We start from the raw sequence: 22,417 nt of genomic DNA, 5'->3' as shown, positions 1-22,417 counted from the left end.
ACATCAGCCAGTTTGGACATATGCTACAAAGACACCCTGTTCTGGGGGATCCTCTGGCTGAAATTCTGTCAATGGGAATGACATTCTCTCTGAAGAAGACAGAGATCCTTTCCCGGTGGAATTATCATATCTAGATAGGATACAGATATGCAAATAGGTTATAGACTTTAATACAGAAATAAGACAAAATTAAGGATGCTGCCATTGCCCAAACAGAGGGGGAACAGTGACAAGACAGAACTTGAGAGATACCTTGTATTCAAAACATGAGACACAGATGAAAAGGAGATCTAAAATCCTGTTTAGCTGCATTGATGGCAGGTCGGCGATCCACTTCCTAAGGAGGGTCTGGTCAGCATTTTTCATGATCCACAGGAAGCAGATCATGAGGTTTCGGGTCGTGTCAGCATTCAGCATGTTGTACTGCTTGTAGGGCTGGAAGGAGGCAGATTGGGAGATGGATGCAAGGGAAGAGGTTGAGCAGCAGACATAACGAAAGGAATGCTGATTTGTTAATACACAGTGTCTGTACTTCTTCCTGGGCTGGGGTCTGTTTAGGGGAACTCTGCCTTCTCCTGGCAGTGGAAGCTGTATTCTTTGAGCTGGGCTGCTGGGAAAAGGGGCTGGTCCGGGGCAGTATTCTAACCAGGCTTTCAGCCACATAATTGTGGACACCCTCTGTTCAGGAGCTGGAGAAGGCAATGGCACCCCACTCCAGTACTCTTGCCTGGAAAATCCCATGGACGGAGGAGCCTGGTAGGCTGCAGTCTATGCGGTCACTAAGAGTCCGACACGACTGAGCAACTTCACTTTCACTTTTCACTTTCATGCAGTGGAGAAGGAAATGGCAACCCACTCCAGTGTTCTTGCCTGGAAAATCCCAGGGACGGGGGAGGCTGGTGGGCTGCCGTCTATGGGGTCTCACAGAGTCGGACATGACTGAAGTGATGCAGCAGCAGCAGTCTGTTTCAGGAGCAGTGTGGTCTGGTGGTCTGCCCTGGACCTTGACCATGCCCTCCCCCCACCCAATCTCAGTAATCCACAAGGGCTTCCAAGCTGCTAAAATCAAGTATATCTCCTTCACACCGGAAACTGCAGGGTTGAATTTATAGCAGATAACTACCCTGGCTTGGTTCCCAAAATACCCTAACTATTCAAGATTTAGCTTCTTTGTCAGAGTCCAAAGTATAAGGGTCATGAACTGCTCAGCAAATGAATCAAATACATAATTCAGTGGAGTCCTTTAGAACAGAGCTTCAACCACAATTTATGTTTTCCTGGGGACAGGGTGTGGGGGCTCAGGCTATTTGCTCTCATGCTTTGGCCACAGTGTTCATTTTAGAGCGCTGAGCACACTCTCTGTCACTCATCCAAACAAGAATGTAAAAGGCACATACCACCTGAAGCAGCCAATTTTGGTAAGACAGATATTAGAAAGGTAGAGGAGGTCAGAAAGTACATCATATTTGTTCAGCTGTAGGATGAGTAATGTCAACTATCCATGTCTTTTCTTTTTCCCCTCCTGGCCTTCAACTCTTATGGGTGTGTGTTAGAGGGTGGTGGGGGGGTGGGGTGGGGTGGAATTGGGGAGTGCTAAAGGGAAGAGAAGGCAGTCACTCAGCAAAGCAGAATTATAGGTTGAGAGGCTGTCTTCCCAGGAAAGAACTGGGTTGAGTTCTTTGCAGATATGAATGTTACACTGAAATGCAAACTTAAATTAAGCAAGAGAATGCAGCTCTGTCTTGGCAAAGGGATTGTCAGAGCTCAGCAAGGAACAGAGGTAGATTCCACAGAGTGCAAGCCTCCCACCTGAGGGATCCTTGGTTTGATCTCCTTTACAATATTTCAGATTTTCCAAGTTCATCTTTCTTGGTTTTCCAAACCTTGAACTTAACACTATTGAAATTGCCTGAATTTGTTCTGTGAGGCTCTTGCTGTTGTCAGAATCCTGTCTGGCTCTGTGTTACCTCCCCTTTGTCATTTTCCTTCTCAACTACTAGCCTCACACAATTTCTTCCAGCATTGAGCAATAAGGCAGAAATCTCATTGCCTGCTCTATCCTGGGTTCTGGCAGGTGAATTTAGGAACACATCCATTAATAGATGGGAAAAGACTCAAAACAAAAAATAAACAGGAGAAATGTGGACCAACATACCAGGGAAGACAACATTGTTCCACTTGTCTTCAAATTAAAATTTCCAGCTATAGCCAATGCCACATTCTGATTAATTGCACTGGTCCCTTCTTGTTCTTCATCTGAGCCATTGGCACGATTTTTTCCACCTCGAGCTTCTGCAGCTGCAATCAAAATATTATTGACCTTACTACATGATCCAGCAATCATGCTTCCTAGTATTTACCCAAAGGAGTTGAAAACTGATGTCCACACAAAAATCTGCACACAGATGCTTACAGCAGCTTTATTCATAATTGCTACAACTTGGAAGTAACCTAGATGTCCTTCAATAGGTGAATGGATAAAAAACTGTGGCATATTCAGACAATAAAATATTATTCAGTGCTAAAAAGAAATGAGCTATTAAGCCATGAAAAATCATGGAGGAAACTTAAATGCATATTACTAAGTGAAAGAAGTCCATCTGGAAAGGCAAAACTATGGAGACAGGAAAAAGTTCCCCCCTCCTTTTCTCACTTGGTACTCATACATCTGTTCCCTATGTCTGTGTCTCTATTTCTGCCTTGCAAACAGGATCAATTATACCATTTTTTCTAGATTCCACATATATGTGTTAACATACAATATTTGTTTTTCTCTTTCTGACTTAATTCACTTTGTATGACAGTCTCTAGGCTCACCCACATCTCCACAAATGACTCAATTTCATTCCTTTTTATGGCCAAGTAATATTCCATTTATATATGTACTACATCTTCTTTATCCATTCATCTACTGATGGACATCTAGGTTGCTTCCATGTCTGGCTGTTGTAAATAGTGCTGCTATGAACATTAGGGTGCATGTATCTTTTTGAAATAGTTTTCTCTGGGAATATGCTTAGTAGAGGGATTTCAGCATAGTAATTTTAAACCTGACATTTAGCACTATTTATCTGTTACCATCTATAGTGAAAAGCAGGCAGTCTAATAAAAGAGACAAAATGTCCCCCACAAGATTAGGCTAGAAATTAAGTTTTCAAACTGTGAAAACAAAAAATTTCAAAGCTTACATAATACTTTTCTATAATATGGTATTTTTACTTCATTTATATATTTCAAATAATGGCCAAATAGAAAGGAATACAAAGTTACAGAATTAAATAATTATCTTATAGAGTAGTAAGCCATTATTACGAATTCAGCAATCATTTATTAGATTTTGAATGTCTGAAATAAATGTTAATTTATTATACTCATGTAATATATTTATATATAGGTATAGATGTATGCAAACAAAATAGGGACCCACAATTTAAAACGTTTATTTTTATGACCATGATAAATTACACATAGAAAGTATTTGTTTAAGTAGTTCTGAGGAAAATGTGTTAAAACATGTATGACTGATCCATTAAAAACTCATAATTTTATAGACCTGTCAACATTATAGTTTCTTGACCTTCAATTTTTCAGAAAAATAGCCATGTGAACAGATTTTCACCTGCCAAACTTGTAAAAAAAGAACTCAATTTTTAAAAAATAATTCACTATTGTTCTTAAGTCAATAGAATTTTTAAGCACAGAGTGAAATGAAGAACATGTGGCAATTATTCAAGACCTGATAACATTATCAGGATTACTTTGAGGATACATTCTCATTTTTCCTAAATGTGCATAGGCTCATGGTTACAAGAAAAAGAGAGGAGAGAAGGATAGAAATATTTGCTGCCAAGATGCTTTCATAGAAGTTCTCTCATTTCTTCTTTATCAAAACCCTAAGATATAGACATTGCTATCACATTTTTACAGCTGAGGAAAGGAAGGGAAGGCATTAAATGGTTGAGGAAATTTCCAAAGGTCACATACAGTATAAATGGTCTGGAATTTGAATTCTGTCGTATTTTTTAAAAAATACTATACTCTTAGTTTATTAATCAAAAGATTTCATATCTAATAAATATACTATATTATCTTTAATAATAGAATATTTACACTGTTTTCCCACTTGTTAGCTACATCACGACTATAAAGTTCAGTGCATACATAAAGAAATCATTGAGATTTAAAAGACCAAGTGCTCTAGAAGGGTGGGAAGGGGCAGGAGGTGGGAGGGAGGTTAAAAGGGAGGGGACATACGTATACCTATGGCTGATTCATGCTGCTGTATGGCAGAGGCCAGCACAATATTGTGAAGCAATTTTCCTTCAATTAAATAACTAATTTTGAAAAAAAAAAACAAAAAAATAAGGTTTGTAGTTAAAAAGATATAATGCTACTGTTTGCTTAATAGACCACAATACAGAGAAAGCATAACTTTCATATGTACTGGGAACAAAAAAAAACCACAAACAAACAAGTGCTAAAAAGTTATGATCCAAAGTGGCTGATTTGGAAAATTTTAATCAACAATGAAACTTTGGATAATGTGTGTTAACGTGATTCCCTTGCTTTGGGAACAAACAAATAACAGATCCTCAAATGAAACTTTCTTGAAATGTCCGTGCAAAATTCTACAAGGGATCTGCAAAGCCATACTCTGAATCGCACCTTTAAATTCCGAAGACAACTATCTTCTCCGTTTGCCCTTTACTCAGGCACTGCTACAGGAAGCTCTGTGCATCTTACCGAGCAGCCAGCTCATCTGGTGGGCTAAGATAGCTTCCGTAACTTCCTTGCCCATTTTCCCCCTCATTTTATGAGCTAAATGATTGTCATCACAAGGAGTTTAGAAATGATTGTCACACAGGACATTTTGCTTTTGGAGGAAGCAGGAAACCATGATAGTTTTAAGGTTCCAAGCATGATTCCTTACAAGGATTCTATACTTAACCACGCGTCAGTTAGAAGAATAGCACCTCCCTTCGCTGAGGAAAAAGCAAAAAGCACCCTGAAGCAGTCAGCAGTGTGTGTGTGTGTGTGTGTGTGTGTGTGTGTTAGGGGAAGGACAGGCAGATGGGATTTGTCTTTCTCAGGTCTCAGATAAGATGCTGTTTTTGAGTGAGGGTGGTTTTGTTTGTCTACATTCCCTAATCCACACTGTAACATGCAAATAAACTCAGGAGGTGCCTTTTAACAATTGATGCTTTCCTCTGGTGGCCAAGTGGGAGATACTGAATTCCAACCTTAATGAGCTTTTTAGTGCTAAAGGCAAAATTCCTCTGCCATAACAGCATTTCCTAATAGTGTCAGACAACATGATATATATATTTTTTGGCATGGTACAAATGTTTAGACTCATTTGAGTCTGCTTCTTTCCTTAAGTGCTCATAAAATAAAAGAGAAGAAACACTGTATTTCAAGACGTCAGACCACAGATCACTAAAAGGAGTAATTCTGTTATTTTCTCATCCTTTGTGGTGTACGGTCTTTAGTGTTTACGTACCAACAGACCAATGAATGAATGAATGAGCAAACAATTAAAAAAAAAACACATATACATGTGGCTTAAAAAATACACTTACCAGGGCCTATGTCTGAAAAGGTTTGGAAAGCAGTGGTAGTGGGAAGGGCTCACACTAGCATATCAGCCCTGGAGCCAGCAATGGAAACCTCATTTTAGTGGTGAATCTGGCAGGAACCCCCATCAATCCAAAGAAGGAAACAGAAGGCATCATTACCTGTAAAGTCATAGAGCTGTGGCAAAGCATCCAAAATGATACCAACCAAAGGCAGGTAGAGGGCAGCAACTTTGACCTTCACCTCTGGTTTAACACAACGCGGGTCCAGGTCGTGAGAACTCAGCAGGCTGTGGATGGCACTGACAGCTTTCCTTTGTACTTTGATGATCCTGTTGGCACAACACAAAAAGCCAAAGGCCATAGTGAAGCAAGGTTGACCAGAATGCTCCTAAACAAGGAGGTGATGATATGAAAACCAAGCAAAGTAGGGTTGAGGTGTACAGAATCCAGAGACAAGCTGCTTGTGGTCTAGTCCTGGCTCTGCTGTTAGCACAATGTTTAAAGTTCACCATGTTGTAGAATCAGTACTTCACCCCTTTTTATCATTGAATAATATTCCATCACATTTTATTTAGCTAAATAAATAATGTGTTTATAAATCTTATAAATAATAAGATTACCCTTATGATTTCATCTAAGAGTTTTATGGTTTTAACATTTACATTTAGCTAAATAAATAATATTCCAATCACATTTTATTTAGCTAAAGTGAAAGTCACTCAATCATGTCCAACTCTTTGTGACCCCATGGACTATACAGTCCATGGAATTCTCCAGACCAGAATACTGGAGTGAGTAGCCATTCCTGGCTCCAGGGGATCTTCCCAACTCAGGGATCAAACCCAGGTATCCTGCATTGCAGGCATATTCTTTATCATCTGAGTCACCAGGGAAGCCTAAGAATACTAGAGTAGGTAGCCTGTCTCTTCTCCAGTGGATCTTCCTGACCTAGGAATTGAACCGGGGACTTCTGCATTGCAGGCAGATTCTTTACCAGCTGGCTACATTTTATTTATGTAATTCATCAACTGATGGACATTCGGGTTGTTTCTACTTTTTGGCTATGATGAATTATGAACACTGCTGTGAATATTTGTATAAGTTTTTATGTAGGTATAGGTTTTTTATTTCTCTTAGACATCTACCACAGGGCAGAATTATTGGATCATATGGCAACTCTGTATTTAATCTTTAGAGGAACTACATCATTTTACATTCCCACCAGCAGTTCAATCTTCTCTTTGCCAACATTTGTTATTATCTGTCTTCTGTATTATAGCCAGGTGCTAAGAGCTGACTATGATCTGCTCCCCTCAAATTCTTATGTTGAAACCTAATCCCTTATGTGATAGTGTTTGGAGGTGGGGCCTTTAGGGGGTGCTTTAGGTCATGACATCAGCGCCCTCATGAATGGAATTAGTGCCTTTATAAAAAAGACTGCAGAGAGCTCACTTAACCCTTTCTGCCACAGGGGAACACAGCAAGAAGATGCCCATCTGTGAACTAGGGAGTGAGTCCTCACCAGACACTAAATCTGTCAGCTCCTTGACTTTGAACTTCTCAGTCTCCAGAACTGTGAAAAATAAATTTCTGTGCTTTATAAGCCACCTAATCTATTTTTGTTAGAGCAGCCCAAAGGAACAAAGACAGAGGAGTATTTAACTGGTTTTGATAAACATTTCCCTGATGGATAATTACGTTGAAAACTTTTTCATGGGCTTATTGGTCATATTTTCATTGGAAAAATGTCTGTTCTGATCCTTTGCTCTTTAAAAAATTGAGTTATTTGTTCTTTTATTATTGAGCTGTAAGACATAAAAAATATATTTTAGATATAAATCCCTTATTAGATCAATGATTTGCAAATATTTTCTCCTATTCTGCTTGCTGTCCTTTTCCTTTATTAATGATGTCCTCTAAAGGACAGAAGTTTTAATTTTAATGGAGTCTAACTTACCTCTTTTTCTCTTTTGCTGGGTTTATTTTTGATGTTAGATTTAAGAAACCATTGCCTAATCAAATTTCTTGAAGATTACCCTTACGATTTCATCTAAGAGTTTTATGGTTTTAACACTTACATTTAGGTCTTTGATATACTTTAACTCTTGTATATGGTGTGAGATAGGGGTCCACTTTCCTTCTTTTGAATGTGGACATCCAGTTTTCCCAGTGCCGTCTCTTGAAAACACTACTCTTTCACCACTGATTGTTTTGTACTCTCATTGAAAAATCATTTGACTATAAATGTAAGGATTCATTTCTAGACTCAATTTAATTTCATTAATTTATACATCTATCTTTAGATCAGAACCACATAGTCTTGATTAATTTTGCTTTGTATCAAGTTTTGAAGTGGGATGTGTGAGTTCTCCAGTTTTGTTCTTTTTTTTCAAGACTGTTTTGGTTATATTGGAGTCCCTTGAATTTTCAAATGCATTTTAGTATCAGCTTGTCAATTTCTGTAAGGGCCAGCTGGAATGTTGAGAGGAATTGTACTGAATTTGTACATCAACTTGGAGACTATTGCCATCTTAATAATATTAAATTTTATGATCCATGAATATGTCATGTCCCTCCATTTATTTAGATCTATTTCTTTCTAAGGTGTTTTGCAGTTTTCAGTGAACAAGTCTTAAATTTCTTCTGTTAAATTTATTCCTAAGAATTTTATTCTTTTGATGCTACTTTAAGTGGAATATTTTTAAAATTTTTATATTGCTCATGGAAGGAGTATAGAAATACAATTAATTTTTGTATATTGATCTTGTATCTTGCAATCTTGCTGAACTCATTTATTACCTTTAATGGCTTTTTTAGTGGGAACTTTAGGATTTTCTATAAACAAATCATGTCACCTGTGAACAGAGACAGCTTTACTTCTTCCTTTCCAACATGGATGCCATGGGTAGAACTTCCAGTAAAATGCTGAACAGAAGAAGAAAGAGTGGACATTTTTGTTTTGCTCCTGACCTCGTAAGGAAAGTATTCGATCTTTCACCAGTAAGTATGATATTAGCTGTGGGTTTTTCATAGATGCCTTTATCAGGTTGAGGAAATTCTCACATATTCCTACAGAGTTTGTGGAGTGTTTTCCAGAGGTACTAGATTTTGTCAGATGCTTTTTATTCTTCTATTGTAATGACTGAGTGGGGTTTTCGTCCTTTATTATATCAATTGACCTTCAGATGCTAAACCAATCTTGCATTCCTAGAATAAATCCTACTTAGCCTTGGTGTACAATGGCACCCCACTCCAATACTCTTGCCTGGAAAATCCCTGGAAGGCTGCAGTCCTTGGGGTCGCTGAGGGTCGGACACGACTGAGCGACTTCACTTTCACTTTTTACTTTCATGCATTGGAGAAGGAAATGGCAACCGACTCCAGTGTTCGTGCCTGGGGAATCCCAGGGACGGGAAAGCCTGGTGGGCTGCTGTCTATGGGGTTGCACAGAGTTGGACACAACTGAAGCGACTTAGCAGCAGCCTTGGTGTATAACCTTTTAATATATGTTGTTTAGTTCAGTCTGCCAATATTTTATTGAGGATATTTACATCTATATTCATATTGGTCTGCAGTTTTCTTGTGATATCTTTATCTGCTTTGCCATCAAGGTAATGCTGGCTTCATAGAATGAGTTGGAGGTGTCCTTTCTTCTATTTTTTGGAAAAACGTGAAGGATTGGAATTAATTCTTCTTTAAACATTTGGTAGCACAGCACAAAAATGCTAGATAATTTACACATGCTTGAAAATCACTATGGATTTAGTGATGTATGGATGTTGTGGACACCCTCAGGTAAGAAGGGTTCCACAGCGATCCCTTAGAATCTAGAGCTATGGCTCCTTTCAGGAGTTCAGCTGTTGAGATGTGTACCACTGGCCCTGTGCCTCAGATGGGTGGGTGTTGGTGAGACTATTAATTGCTTTGGCAGCCAAAGGAAGAACTGATCAAAAGGATGTATTGTCAGAAAATAAATTGTTTCTGAGACTTCTGCTCATATATAAAGCCCATGATGGTATTTTTAATGACTCTCCAGGAGAATAACTGACAACCCAACAATCAGGAATTATTGTTTTGCCAAAGGAGTGACGCTCTTAATTAGTTACCCTTTGGGGGGTAGAAAAGGTACCGTGTGTGTGTGTGTGTGTGTGTGTATGTGTTTGAGAAAATAGACCTATCTGATTAAACATAATTACATGATGATCTCTGAACATGCTCTACTCTCTTACTAGTAAAATAATAGCAACAATCTTATGAGGAATCAAAACAGACGCAAAGCCTGGTTGCTTAGACGTTTCACTAGAAGAGAAATGGAAAACAGAGACTACCACTCATGTAGATACTAAAGTGTATCATGCTTTCAGAAATCATGGAAATCTCTGCTATCAAAGGACAATCACGATAAAGTATGCGTGCATGTGTGTGTGTGAAGGCAATTTTCTTTCTGCACAAGCCTCCTTCTCAGCACATTCTCAGCTTATGTGTCAAGGCACTTCGTGTTGCTGTGGAAATTCATGTTAGCTATAGGGTAGAAAATTCCACTGAGAAAATTGGGAGGAGTTTGATGAAACTGAAGCCTTGGAAAACGAAGCTAAGGATATTCTTGGTGACTGAATTTCTGGAAGGGGGCAGAATTCAGAGCTGAGAACATCAGACTTCCCACCATGACCTGCTGGGAGGTAGAGACCTACCATCCCTTAAGCATTATCAGTATGGACAAAGCATTTGGGACACATTTGTTACTGAAGTTACATAAACTTGTGCTCTTGTAATTGTTTCATACAGAGATGTCCTATTTTTGTCACAAAATTATAAATACTTTGAGAAAACTTTAGAATCTTGAATTAGACAACAATCTATAACATACAGCAATGCTGCCATTAATCAGCACATTCTATTTCAGAAACTTCTTGAACAGAGGGAGGAAGAAGGTAGGCATTGTAGGAGTAGGTTTTCAGGCAGAGAGCTAATGTGGTACAAGAGGCTGGGCCCTAGGGAAGGACTCTGGAGACCACGGTCTCTAGACTTGAGTCTGCTGTGTAACTTTGGGCAAGTTCCTTCAATTCCATGGGCCTAACCTGAACACTAAAAGGGCTGAATCTAGATTATTTTCCAATCCTAACACTCCTTGGATTTAAGCCCCTGTCAGCAGTGTGCCAAGTGGCATCTGGCTGCTGCCTCTGTGCATACAGGTCACCCAAGGTACACCTTAAAAACAGCTTTGTTTCTAAGCAGCTCACTAGCCAAGCATCCCGGTGAACCCTAGTAGAATTGGTAAAGTGAAAGTGTTAGTCGCTTAGTTGTGCTGCTCAGTTATGTCCAATTCTTTGGGACCCCATGGACTGTAGCCCGCCAGGCTCCTCTGTCCATGGGATTCTCCAGGCAAGAATACTGGAGTGGGTTGCCATTTCCTTCTCCAGGGGATCTTACTGACCCAAGGATCGAACTGGGCCTCCTACACTGCAGGCAGATTCTTTACAGTCTGAGCCACTGGAGGCCTTGGTAGAATTGGCAACTTCCTCATAATGAATAAGCGGTTGAAAAGAGCTATTTTATGGTTACTCTCCATCCCTCATGCCTTTCCATGTTCCTATTGGCACCACTTTCTAAAAACGTGGCTGCTTCTATTCCTTGGAACTGGTGAATGGTGGAGTTTTTCACCAAGGAAGATAAGTCAGAGTGCAAAAATTTGGTAAGGAGCATCCTTTTTTTTTTTTCTGTTCCACTATAAATGTTTGAGACATACCCTTCCCCTTCAGCATCCAGGGCAGCAGCCAGCTCGGTGAAGAGAAGCCCGGTGAGGAAGTGCTGCTGGCGGTACTCCGGTGTCAGGTCGAACATGCTAGCAATCTTCTGGTCCTGGAAACTGGAGCAGGAGCTGGAGTTCTATAGAAATGTAAGGGGCAGTTTTCTAAGTAACAAGAACTGGAATTAACACCACGATGGTTAGGATGCATCAAGCATATGCTACCAGCCAGGCTCTGTAGGCACAACGCAGTGAAGCAGTTACTGCTCACATCCCTACGTGTCAGATGAAGAAACTGGGACTTAGAGTGTCCACTCTGCTCAACTAGCGAAGAAGACTAAAATCCTAGGGTCACATCTGGATAGGGAAATGGGGATTCTACCCCATGTTATGGCTCTGAGCTGGTGATTCCTCTATAACAGACTGCCACCTTTATTTAAGGTTCCTGTTTACACTTCTGAATATGATTTACCTACATTGCCTGAATTTTGCTGGCCTGGAAACCAGAAGCAGCATCAGGCAGGGAAGTGTCACATTTACCAGTCCTGGCCAATACCTGTGTTCTTATCTTAGGGCGTACTTCATATGTCACTAAGAGGCTACAAATGTCTCTAGCCAGCCTTTCCAGTTTGGTGATGCTGGGAGGTGGTCAGAAGGTGAATATGGGGGAGGACGAGGGGCAGAGCTGGCAGGTGTGGAACAGCTGCTTGTAAGTCAGCTCTTCCCCAGTTCACAGGAAGATGGTCATGTGGTGCACATCTGAATCTGAATGTCATCTGGCATGAATAGCTAAGATTTTTAAAAGAATTATTAAGATAAGCCTCCTCCTTTGTGCTAGGATCAAAGACAATGCATCTGAAGGAAAACCTAAAAAGAAGAAATCTTGCCTGCTATTCTGAGCTACTGATTTGTTCCCTATATATGGAATATGACTATTAAACAGCAGTACTTTATAAAGTTTTTCTACAGAACACCAGTCCCCCAAACTGATGGAGGAAAAAAAAAAGATTTCCAGAGTCCAGTCATTTTGGGAAGTACTGCTTATCATTCACCTCCTCCTCCTCCTTCCTTTGCCACCCCAGGGGCATTGTAATTTATATAAACAAGTTAGAGACTCTTGAATGGCCTATTGCAAAGAAACCTTTTGGATTTGTCTTCAGAATTCTATATTTGTATAATACCTCCTAACATCCTGTGAAATGTGGGGCCCACCAAACCTAACCTGCATAATACTGATCTACAAAAAGAGACTGGCCATGCTGTCAAAGCCTCATTTCTAAATATTAATACAAGTGTTACTCTTCTGTGCTGATTAAGAAAAAGAATTTTTAGAAATATACTCTATAAAACAGACCACTTGATTATTTCACAAGGAGATATTTTTAGTGTTTCAAGAGCTACATTTTCGAGAATATGATTCAAGGTGGAATCATTTTGTACTTAATTTCATTCTATATCAGAATCAGCAGAAAGTTCTAGGATCATTCAAAGATACAATACAGTATCCATGTTAAAAACTACTACTAGATCATTTGGGAATCAATATAAAGGAAACTAACTGTAATTTCATAAATTTTATGGTGCTAAGGTTTAGGAAAAGGGAAGTGAGCAAAGGAGACTGTCAAGCTAAAGTAAAGACTGTCAGCAAAAGATCTCTGATTTTTCTATGAATTAGACATTTTTCATAGTGCATATAGATTTTGTGCTCTTCTGGCCTCAGCAGGGACCCTTGAACCCAGACAGAAAACAATCACATAGCTTGTAAATGATTAGTTAGATGAAATAATTTTGGGTAGCACACGTATGTGTATCTGGATTAACACATACAATGTGTATCAATTGGTTTGAATAACTCAATTTTTCTTCTAATTAAGAAGACCAATCTGTATAGGAATAAATGACTAAGCCAAGCTAATTCAACAAAATAGCTTAAACACTTTCCAGTTAGCTGATTACCTGGGAAGATATGGAGGGACAGGGAGATGCTGGAGCAGTTTCCGAATTCATAAAGAAGAGGTTCAGATTGAGGTAATGCTCATGGCTGCAGAGAATTCTCAGGAACTCCAGCCTCATGGAAATGAGCGTTGGAAGGTTGTTGAGCTTGGCGGACAGCTGGTAAGAAAATGAGGAGGGAAAAGAGGTTTTATTCTATGGTGAATGGAGTTGAGGTTGACAGACACAAAATTATCTTTTCTCCCCAGATTACAGAAATCAGTGGAATAAAAATGAGTGGGACAGGGCAACAGATGGCAAGCTCTGCATTATGGGAAGGTCCAGTAAGTTTTCATCCATTGTCATTGTTTAGTCACTAAGTCATGTCTGACTCTTTAGCAACCCCATAGACTGTAGCCCTCCAGTCTCCTCTGATCATGGAATTTCCCAAGCAAGAATACTGGAGTGGGTTGCCACTTCCTACTTCAATGGATCTTCCTGACCCAGGGACCAAACTTGTGTCTCCTGCATTGCAGGTGGATTCTTTACCACTGAGCCACTTTACTGTTCTTTTTAGGATTCCAGTCTAACAGCTGGCCATAATGAGAATGCTTGCCTCAACCCAACCCTCATTAAATCTCTAATATGATGGATGGCAAGCTCATGCCTAAAATAATCTGGAGGTATGTCTTCGCTGTAACACAATAAAATTTCACAAAAATCCTACCATGTCTGAGAAACTAAAGGAAAGGAGTTGACCCCACATGCGGCCACACAAAACTAATGAAATGGGCCTGGATGACTTGCATGCCACAAGTGCTCTCTGTGGTTTCTAATTAAAGGCCGCACTGGTAAGCTTTCAAACCAGTCCCTAGATGAAAGAATCAAATTACTTACGAAAGTATGTGGTCCCCGCGTAAAAGCCAAGGAGTTTGCCCCAACGTGGGAGAAGGGGAAGTGAAGGAGAAAGAAAGCTGGGAGAATTTTCAGGAAAAATCTTTTCAAACAAACCAACTGTGAAAAAAGCAATGAAAAGCTGGCAAACATGACAGTCTGGAAGAGACCCCTTGCTTCCCTCAGGCAGGCTGACATCTGAAGGACTGAGACGCTACGGGCAGTGACAAAGTAAGCAAAGAAGGGCTTGAGGGACATTCTGTGCTGTGCGTGCTTAGCTGTGTCTGACTCTATGTGGCTCCATGGACTGTAGCCCACCCGGCGCCTCTGTCCACGGGGATTCTCCAGGCAAGAATACTGGAGTGGGTTGCCATTTCCTTCTCCAGGGGATGTTCCCGACCCAGGGATCAAACCCAGGTCTCCTACATTGCAGGCGGATTCTTTACTGTCTGAGCCACCAGGGATGGAGCTTCAACCTCAGGATATCACCACAAGGACTCTGCTGGCCCAGCACAGGATGCCAAGCATTTCACCCTTACAAATGGCCATGCTTCCTCTTCATGCACTTTAAGAGCAGTTTTATAAACTATATAATTTAAATGAGCACATATTTTAAACCATTTTAGGAAAAAAACATTGTGTTATGGCATTTTACCTATAGAATCTGTAGTTAGTAGACATTTATTGGAAAAAAAATGAATGCACTATGTACTATAGAAAAAATAGAATATATGACTTCTGTGTATGAACCTTTACCAGAACCCATACTCTTATCAATGTGTATTACTGGCTGATTTTGAACAGGGACATCAGCAAATTATACTAATTAAAACTCAGTTTTATGCCCTTCACTCAATGGCCACTCAAGAGTTGTTGGGTCAAGCCTGCTATCAGAACTTGAAAGCACAAGATACCTGCATTTGAAAGAAGGCCACGTTGTGGGCATCTTTCATAAGTCCCTTGAAACTTCAATGAAGACAAAAATTTCAAAAATAATTTTAGCAATGTTTAAGAAAGAGTAAAGAGCAGTTTGGGCTTCCCAGATGGCACTAATAGTAAAGATCCCACCTGTCAATGCAGGAGATGTAAGACACTTTTGATCCCTGGGTCGGGAAGATCCCCTGGAGGAAGGCGTGGCAACCCACTCCAGCATTCTTGCCTGAAGAATCTGATGGACAGAGGAGCCTAGAGGGCTACAGTCCCTCTAGGGCCGTGTAAAGCCATGGGGCCACAAAGAGTCAGACAGGACTGAGGTGACTTAGCATGCACACAGGCAAGGTGCATCCTGTGTGCAAACATCCTTTGCAAAGGTCAGGGCCCAAAGCTGTTGCCTCGGTGGCCCAATTTTCACAACCATCTTTCTAAGTCAGTTCAGCTGTAATTTCTCATCCTTGAGATCTGACCAAATTCCTCACCCCTCATGTTCCCCAGGTGGTTCTGATCACCCTAACATGCCTTCAGCAAGAATCCTGTTAGGTTAGTTTGACCAGAATTCTCCCTTTACCCCTGATTTTTCTCTTAGTAGTTTTTCATCCACTTACTACTCTTACCCTGTTCCTTGGCTATAAATTGGCATTTTTCCTTCTGTATTCAGAGTTGAATGCAATCTCTTTCCCCTACTGAAATATCCAATGCAGTGGTCCTTATACCTATCACAATGGTCCTGAATAGAGTCTGCTTTACAGTTTAACAAGTGTCATGGATACATTTTTTTATACCAGAGGCGAACCCTGGGCTTACAGTGGTATTCCAGTCCTTTCTTTCCATATATTCAACATCAAGTTTTGAAAAACAGATTAACTCGTGTTTGCAATTCATCCAATGATCTGCCATCCTAAACACCTAAGAGTGACGGCAAAGGGAAATGGCACCTTCCTCCACCACCTCCTCCCACCATTCTGGTACGACAGGGCCAGAAGATCCAAGCAGGGGCAGGAGGTCAGGCTATACAAGATGTTCCTGCTCTGGTACTTCTGATATTTCCTTAGGATTCTTTGTAAGCCATCTTCCTTATTAGGAGTCTCTTTAGAACAGTCATGGTCTTTTTAGCAAGGGAGGGGAGATCCTTTTATTTTGCAAATGAGGAAATGAGACTCAAAGAAGTTGAATGACTTATTTATGGTCACTAAGGGATTAACTACTAAGGGATTAACTACTAATAACTAAGAGAGTTATTAGTTCTGGTGGAACAGAATGATTAACTCATTGTACCTTGAGTAAAGCAGCCATGGCTCTTTCTTCCCTGGAAAAGTTGCAATATTAACTCCTCTAAACTTCAGCTTTATCATATGCAAAATGTTGACAATAACACCTTGCAAGAATCAAGAGAGATGATTTCTGTAATGTGAACACAGAGCTTTGTCCATAGGAAGAAACTAAGGGTAGTGACAGTGGTGCTGATGGTGAAGGTGGTGGGTGGTGATGCTGGTGGCAGTGACAGTAATGGTGGTCCTAAAACACAGGAATACGAAAGAAAAGGAGCAGCAACAGTAACTGCTACTTATATTTCTATTATTGGGATAGTTTGAGAGAAGAGTGAACAAAAGTAGGATTCCATTTGAAAAATCTGGGGAGACAGCACTGATACGCTCTTTAATTACAAAATACAGTCAACCCTCTATATCCACAGTTTCTGCATCTGTGAGACAACCAACTGAGGACTGAAACTATTTGGAAAAAAAATTCCAGAACATTCCAAAAAAGCAAAACTTGATTTTGCACAGGCAACTAGTTACACCACATTTACATTATGTTTGATATTATAAGCAATCCATAGATGACTTAAAGTATATGGGAAGATGTGTGTAAATTATGTGCAAATTCTACACTATTTTATTGAAGGGATTTGAGCATCCACAAATGTTGATATCCTTGGGGGTTCTGGGAAGGGTGTTAAAACTAATACCCTGCAGGTATACCAGATGACAATATTTGCTTTTTGCTCAGTGAAATTCAGTCTCTTTGACTGATTTTACTAGAGTTCTTTAATGTTAGAATTTCACAACTGCAATTTAATTAATTACCCTAATGTGTGAAAAGAGACCTCATACTTTCAATTATATACCTGGTCAAAAACTGAATCCCACAGTCATGTAATTCTGTTAAATGCTAAACTGAAGAAAGCAGTTTGTATCACTAATAAGTCTCAATGCCCATGGACCTTGTTGGCCCTTCTGTGCTGGTTTGGTAAATGCTCCAGGAATCTGCACAAACTAGTTTGTCTACCAAAGTTCAAGGCACAAAACAAATGACTTGAAGAATGTACCACAAAACCCAGAATGTACAGGAGTCAAACTGTCTAACTTGGCAATGAACGAGGGAGCACGCCATGGCAATAAGCGTCACGTCAGATAGGAAGGAACCAGGAGCAACAGGGCTAGGTCTGAGGGAACACTCACCTGGTTGCAATAATGTTTGATGAGGTTAAACACAAAGCCACGATCCATGAGTGAGAGGAGGTCATACAAGAAGAAAGCCAGGCTAATGTTGATCTTTTCGGCCTGTTCAGTTTCCTTAAAAACAAGCATATTGATACAAACACCCCCATCATTTGCTAGTAAACCTTGGGGCCCTGGAGGGGGGCGGAATTTGGGAGAGGCAGGTCATATCTTTTCAGCCAGTGTCCCTCTGGAAGATACTGAGCAAAGCAGGTAACCCTGCAAAACTATAGCGATATACTTTAGAAACTAATTGATGTCGTGAGTGTTGAATGAAGTAATTCCTTACCTACTGTTAGTATTTAGGTATATTTGCTTCTAGGTGTTTTTTCCTATGTGCATATTTATCTGTATATAATTGAGTTTATTCTCTGTATACAATAGGGTCCTGAATTTATTCATTCAACCATTATATTATGAACATTTTCCTACACTCTGGTTTCTCATATTTTCTTAAATTTCTTTATATTGCTTTACTATAATTTGATTCTGCTAATGACTGTTTTAGCAAAAGTAATTTGAAATGTATTTACTATCTTGAATGAGACAGATTCTTAATTTGAAAGGATTGTTGCAGAAAATGTAATCAAGATTAAAAAAATCGGTTTTTACTTAAGGAATTTTTTTCTCCAATTAGACAGCATTCCTAGCCTAAGAGAGGGCAGAGTCATACACAGTAGAGTGAACTCTTGCATGAATTGAGGCCAGGGTTTAGTTTTTACTACTTCTCAGTGCTCATATTTATGAGGGATTTTACAGCACTTCAGAGCAATCAGGGATTCACTTTTTCATGTTTATGCCCTCTATTCTCAGAATGATAAATCAATTTGCTCTGAACTATTGAAAATATGATTTGAAATGTTTTCCTCTTGTTATGATGAGCAGTTTGCAAATTCAGGCCACGCTGACCAGCCACTGGCATGGGTGGAGACTTGGTAAAGAAGTTTCCACAGCTACCATGGAGTGGCAAGCCCTCATGCTCTTAGCATCCTCCACCTGGACCACTACTTAAGTATCTGTCTGAATATGCTGGGCTTGGAGTCTTCAGTCTTGACTTTGCTGCTAGCTGTGTTGACTTTTGGAAAATTTATCAACCTCACTGTGCCTCATTTTTCATACCTGCCAAAATGAGACACCATTGCCAATCTCATAAAGTCTGCCATAAGAAATGACCAAGTGGAAGTTTCTTCTCCTCAGTACAGAGCAGCAAACAAATTCTTCATAATGATAAAGGTATTAATAATGATCACTGCTGCTTCAAATTTTATAGAGTTTCTAATTTGGCTTCAAATTTTAGAATTTTGTTTTATTTCATTTTACTTTTTTTTTTTTACTTTCTACTTTGAAATAATTTCAAATTTACAGAAAAGGAGCAAGAATAGTCAAAAGAACTCCTCTAATTAGACTCATCAGTGCTGGGTATTTTGCTATATTTGCTTTATCATTCTCTCTTCATGTTCATGTTTTTTTTTTTCCTGAACCATTTGAGAGTAGGTTACAAATATCATAAAACTTCAGGGTATATTTGCTAAGAACAAAAATATTCCCTCTCATAGTGTGTTGATACAATAATTTAAACTGCTTTAATTCCACATTATAATTTCATTTTGTACAAGCTCCATTCGGTTTGTGGGATCTTAGTTCCCCAACCAGGGATTGAACCCGGGCCCTTGACAGTGAAAGCCAAGAGTCCTAACCACTGGACCACTAGGGAATTCCCCACATTGTAATTTTCTATAGCAATGCTCCAGCCCCACCACAAGGTGCTTTCCAGTATAACAAAGTGAATTTAGTTGTCATGTACAGTTAGTTACATTTTAATTACTGTTTATTTTTCTTTGATTATGAAAATAATATATGCTGAGGGTAAAAAATTTCAGACAGTGAAGAGTAAAATGACACAGTTACCTTCTGAGGTTTTACTAAAAGGGCTGCAATCTCCGAGGTGACCACATTAACAATAGTAGTTATGTCATCTTTGAAACGGTCAGAAAAACGAGTCCTCCGAAAATTGTCCCGCTTGTCCATGTTATGTACATACTGGGCCATGCTTTTCACCTACAGAGAAGATGAGGGAAATGTCAACATGGAAACTGGTGACCTGCTTGTACACTATGTAAAAAGGGGAAAGCCTGGAAGAAAAGCTCATTAACAATGGACTTTCTAACACTTTATCTGTGCTGGTGGTTGGTTGCCCATGCAGGCTCTGGTCTGAAAATTGCTCCTGACACCCTGATGGTTACCATGGCAGCAGGAGGTGGGAAGGGTGCCCTCTTCCTGACCCCAAGTTAGGGGGCTCCCTTCTTGATGCTGACAAAGCCAGGGAGCTTAATTCTTCAGCTGCAGTGTCACAAGACTCCCCTTCTCTCAACTGGGAAGGACCTGGACTGCGCCCCGCCCCGCCAGGACCACTGCAGCACCGTCCTACCACGGCACACAACTTCACAGGAAAAGAAACTGTTTATGACACTGTTTCTGATGTAAACTGAAGTCATTTCTGTCTCTGAAACTATAGTGAGAAGAAGACAGAAATGTCCTTCTTATGTCAGCTTCAAGTAGAACGGGAGAAAAGTTTTTCCAAAAACAATTCTATAGTATGCAGGCTGGAAACTTAACCACTATTTGGAACACTGTCTCTAGGAGAAATTACGTTGTGAGTTTTATAAAACTAGCTTGCTAAATATACATATGCAAATATTTATACAATTATATATTTAAAATACATATTTAATGTATATGTAGTTTAAATAAAAACCTATATATCAATCAGTGATAGCCTGCATTATGACTAGGACAACACCAGCTCAATGCCTACCACAATTTTAAATCAACATCATGCTTATTTTTTTGGACTTCTTCCTGGGCCAGGAGATTCCTGGGTCAATACGGTCCGTTTGATAGAGTCTGAGGTTGTATCCTGTCCTTGTTGGAAACTCTCAGAGCTATTAGAAACAGCTGGATGGGAAAGGCTGGGAGATGGAATGGTTGGGTGTCTGCCCCTTCTATAAATGTGTCCATGATAGTCTGAGAGACACTGCAAAAACAAATGGCCCCGGAATGTTAAACTGTCCACACTTGCCTCAAGGTGACCCCCTAGGTCAGGACTGGAAGGAGAGGGGACAAAGACAGTGTGTGGGAAAATGACTTTCACTTCTCAGAGCACTGGGCTTCCCTGGTGGCTCAGATGATAAAGAATCTGCCTGCAGTGCAGGATACCTGGGTGTGAACCTTGGGTTGGGAAGATCTCTTGGAGAAGGGAATGGCTAACCCACTCCAGTATTCTCGTCTAGAGAATTCCATGGACAGAGGAGCCTGGTGGGCTACAGTCTATGCGGCTGCAAAGAGTCGGACATGACTGAATGATTAATACTTTCACCTTTCTAAGAGCTCTAATAGCAGATTTCTGTTTCTAAGAAGCCAGAGCTGGCAATTTTCTTTAGTACTGAGATAAACAGAGATTAAAAAAAAAGAAACAAACAATCAAAAAAACAAAAAAAAAGGTAAACTATGAAGCAAAAGCAGATAGATAGGTAAATATGTTTTAAGACAATGCCATAGCCAGCTTGGGGAAGACCTAAAAATCTAAAATCCTAAAGCCCAGGGTAAGAACCCCAGTTTCTTCTCACAGTAGAGTCCTTTTTGGCTCAGGACACAGGGACGTGTCTGTACCCCACAAAGTTACAAATCCTCAGTGGAGGACCTGAATGAGACGTAGGAACTGGACCTAATTTTTGTCCCACAAAGTACCTCTCTCACTATGATCCTGACTAAGGACCGAGGAAGACAAGCCCCTTTGTTGGGGGCCACCTGCTCCTGATTCCCCACTGCCTAACCCACCCCAGTACTGGGTTTTTAGCACTCACTGTTGTGTTTGGCTCCTGCCTGCTGAGTTTGGCCATTCTACAACCAAATAGATAATCCTCACAATACCATACTTCCTGTCAGCTACTTGCCAACTACTGTGTCATTTGCATCTCCAGAGAGAAACACACATTAGAAATAGTAGTGGATTCGTGGTCATTATTTGTGGTGTGGGTTAAGGCAGGAAGATATTTTCCTCCATATGGGCCTCTGTGACCCATTCAAAGCAGGGATACTAAGAAACCCTTGGTGTAGACTTTGGGGTAAAGCAGTCACCATTTACCTCTGTGTCCCCAAAGTCTGGCTCAGCAGTTTCTGGAAGCATGGGGATTTATTCATTAGCAACTGTGAAATCTGCCCAAGGATTGTTTTCAACAGCTCTGATGCCAAAGTGGTTGTTCATTAGCACGTGGGCATTAATATAACTAAAGAGTGTTAAATCGCCTAGGTAGTTGGCTAAACCCAAGGAGGTTGTAGTTCCTTTCTCTTCAGGCTTCTTGGGAAAACAGCTGTTTTGGTGTTGAAACACCTTTTCATGCATCTGTAAGGCAACTGCAATAAGCAACGTGTGGAGGACTGGGCACCCAGTCTGAATCCAAGATCAGTTTCCTTGCAAAGTCTGGCTGGGGCTGCAACTTTTCCATCTGCCTCCACCCTAGCTCCTTTTCTTGCCCTTCTCTGTCTACCTCTGAGCCCTAGGAAGCTGATCTCTACAGACTACATCATTCAGGACTCCTTGAACTTGGGCTTCTGCTTTTTTTTGGCTTCACCATGAAGCTTGCAGGATCTTAATTCCCCAACTAGGCACTGAACCCAGGGCCACAACAGTGAAAGCTCAGAGTCCTGACCACTAGACTGCCAGGGAATTCCCAACATGAAACATCTTTGAATCGAGATACTGCTTTCCTTTGGGACTCTCTTCTAAATGAAAAATCTGTTGGTCGTTCAGTTGTTTCTGACTCTTTGTGACC

General features: G+C 40.2%; 1 protein-coding gene across 8 annotated transcripts in view; it reads right to left on the bottom strand.

Annotated features, from left to right (window-relative positions):
* DOCK8 (dedicator of cytokinesis 8) overlaps window positions 1–22,417 on the bottom strand; it is a 233,762-nt gene that overhangs the window by 39,877 nt on the left and 171,468 nt on the right. For all 8 annotated transcript variants that reach the window (XM_010860673.1, XM_010860679.1, XM_010860674.1 and 5 more), the window contains 7 exons: window positions 19,494–19,643; window positions 17,547–17,660; window positions 13,279–13,434; window positions 11,323–11,462; window positions 5,736–5,905; window positions 2,156–2,298; window positions 253–435 (listed from right to left, as the gene is read on the bottom strand). In XM_010860673.1, coding sequence (XP_010858975.1) covers window positions 253–435; window positions 2,156–2,298; window positions 5,736–5,905; window positions 11,323–11,462; window positions 13,279–13,434; window positions 17,547–17,660; window positions 19,494–19,643 — 1,056 coding nt within the window. The remainder of the gene's footprint in view (window positions 1–252; window positions 436–2,155; window positions 2,299–5,735; window positions 5,906–11,322; window positions 11,463–13,278; window positions 13,435–17,546; window positions 17,661–19,493; window positions 19,644–22,417) is intronic.

Source organism: Bison bison, unplaced genomic scaffold (assembly GCF_000754665.1).
Source record: "Bison bison bison isolate TAMUID 2011002044 unplaced genomic scaffold, Bison_UMD1.0 scf7180017864469, whole genome shotgun sequence".
In the NCBI taxonomy this organism is placed as follows: domain Eukaryota; kingdom Metazoa; phylum Chordata; class Mammalia; order Artiodactyla; family Bovidae; genus Bison; species Bison bison.
Note: the sequence above shows the minus strand (reverse complement) of the source record. Positions and strands in the feature narration are given on the sequence as shown.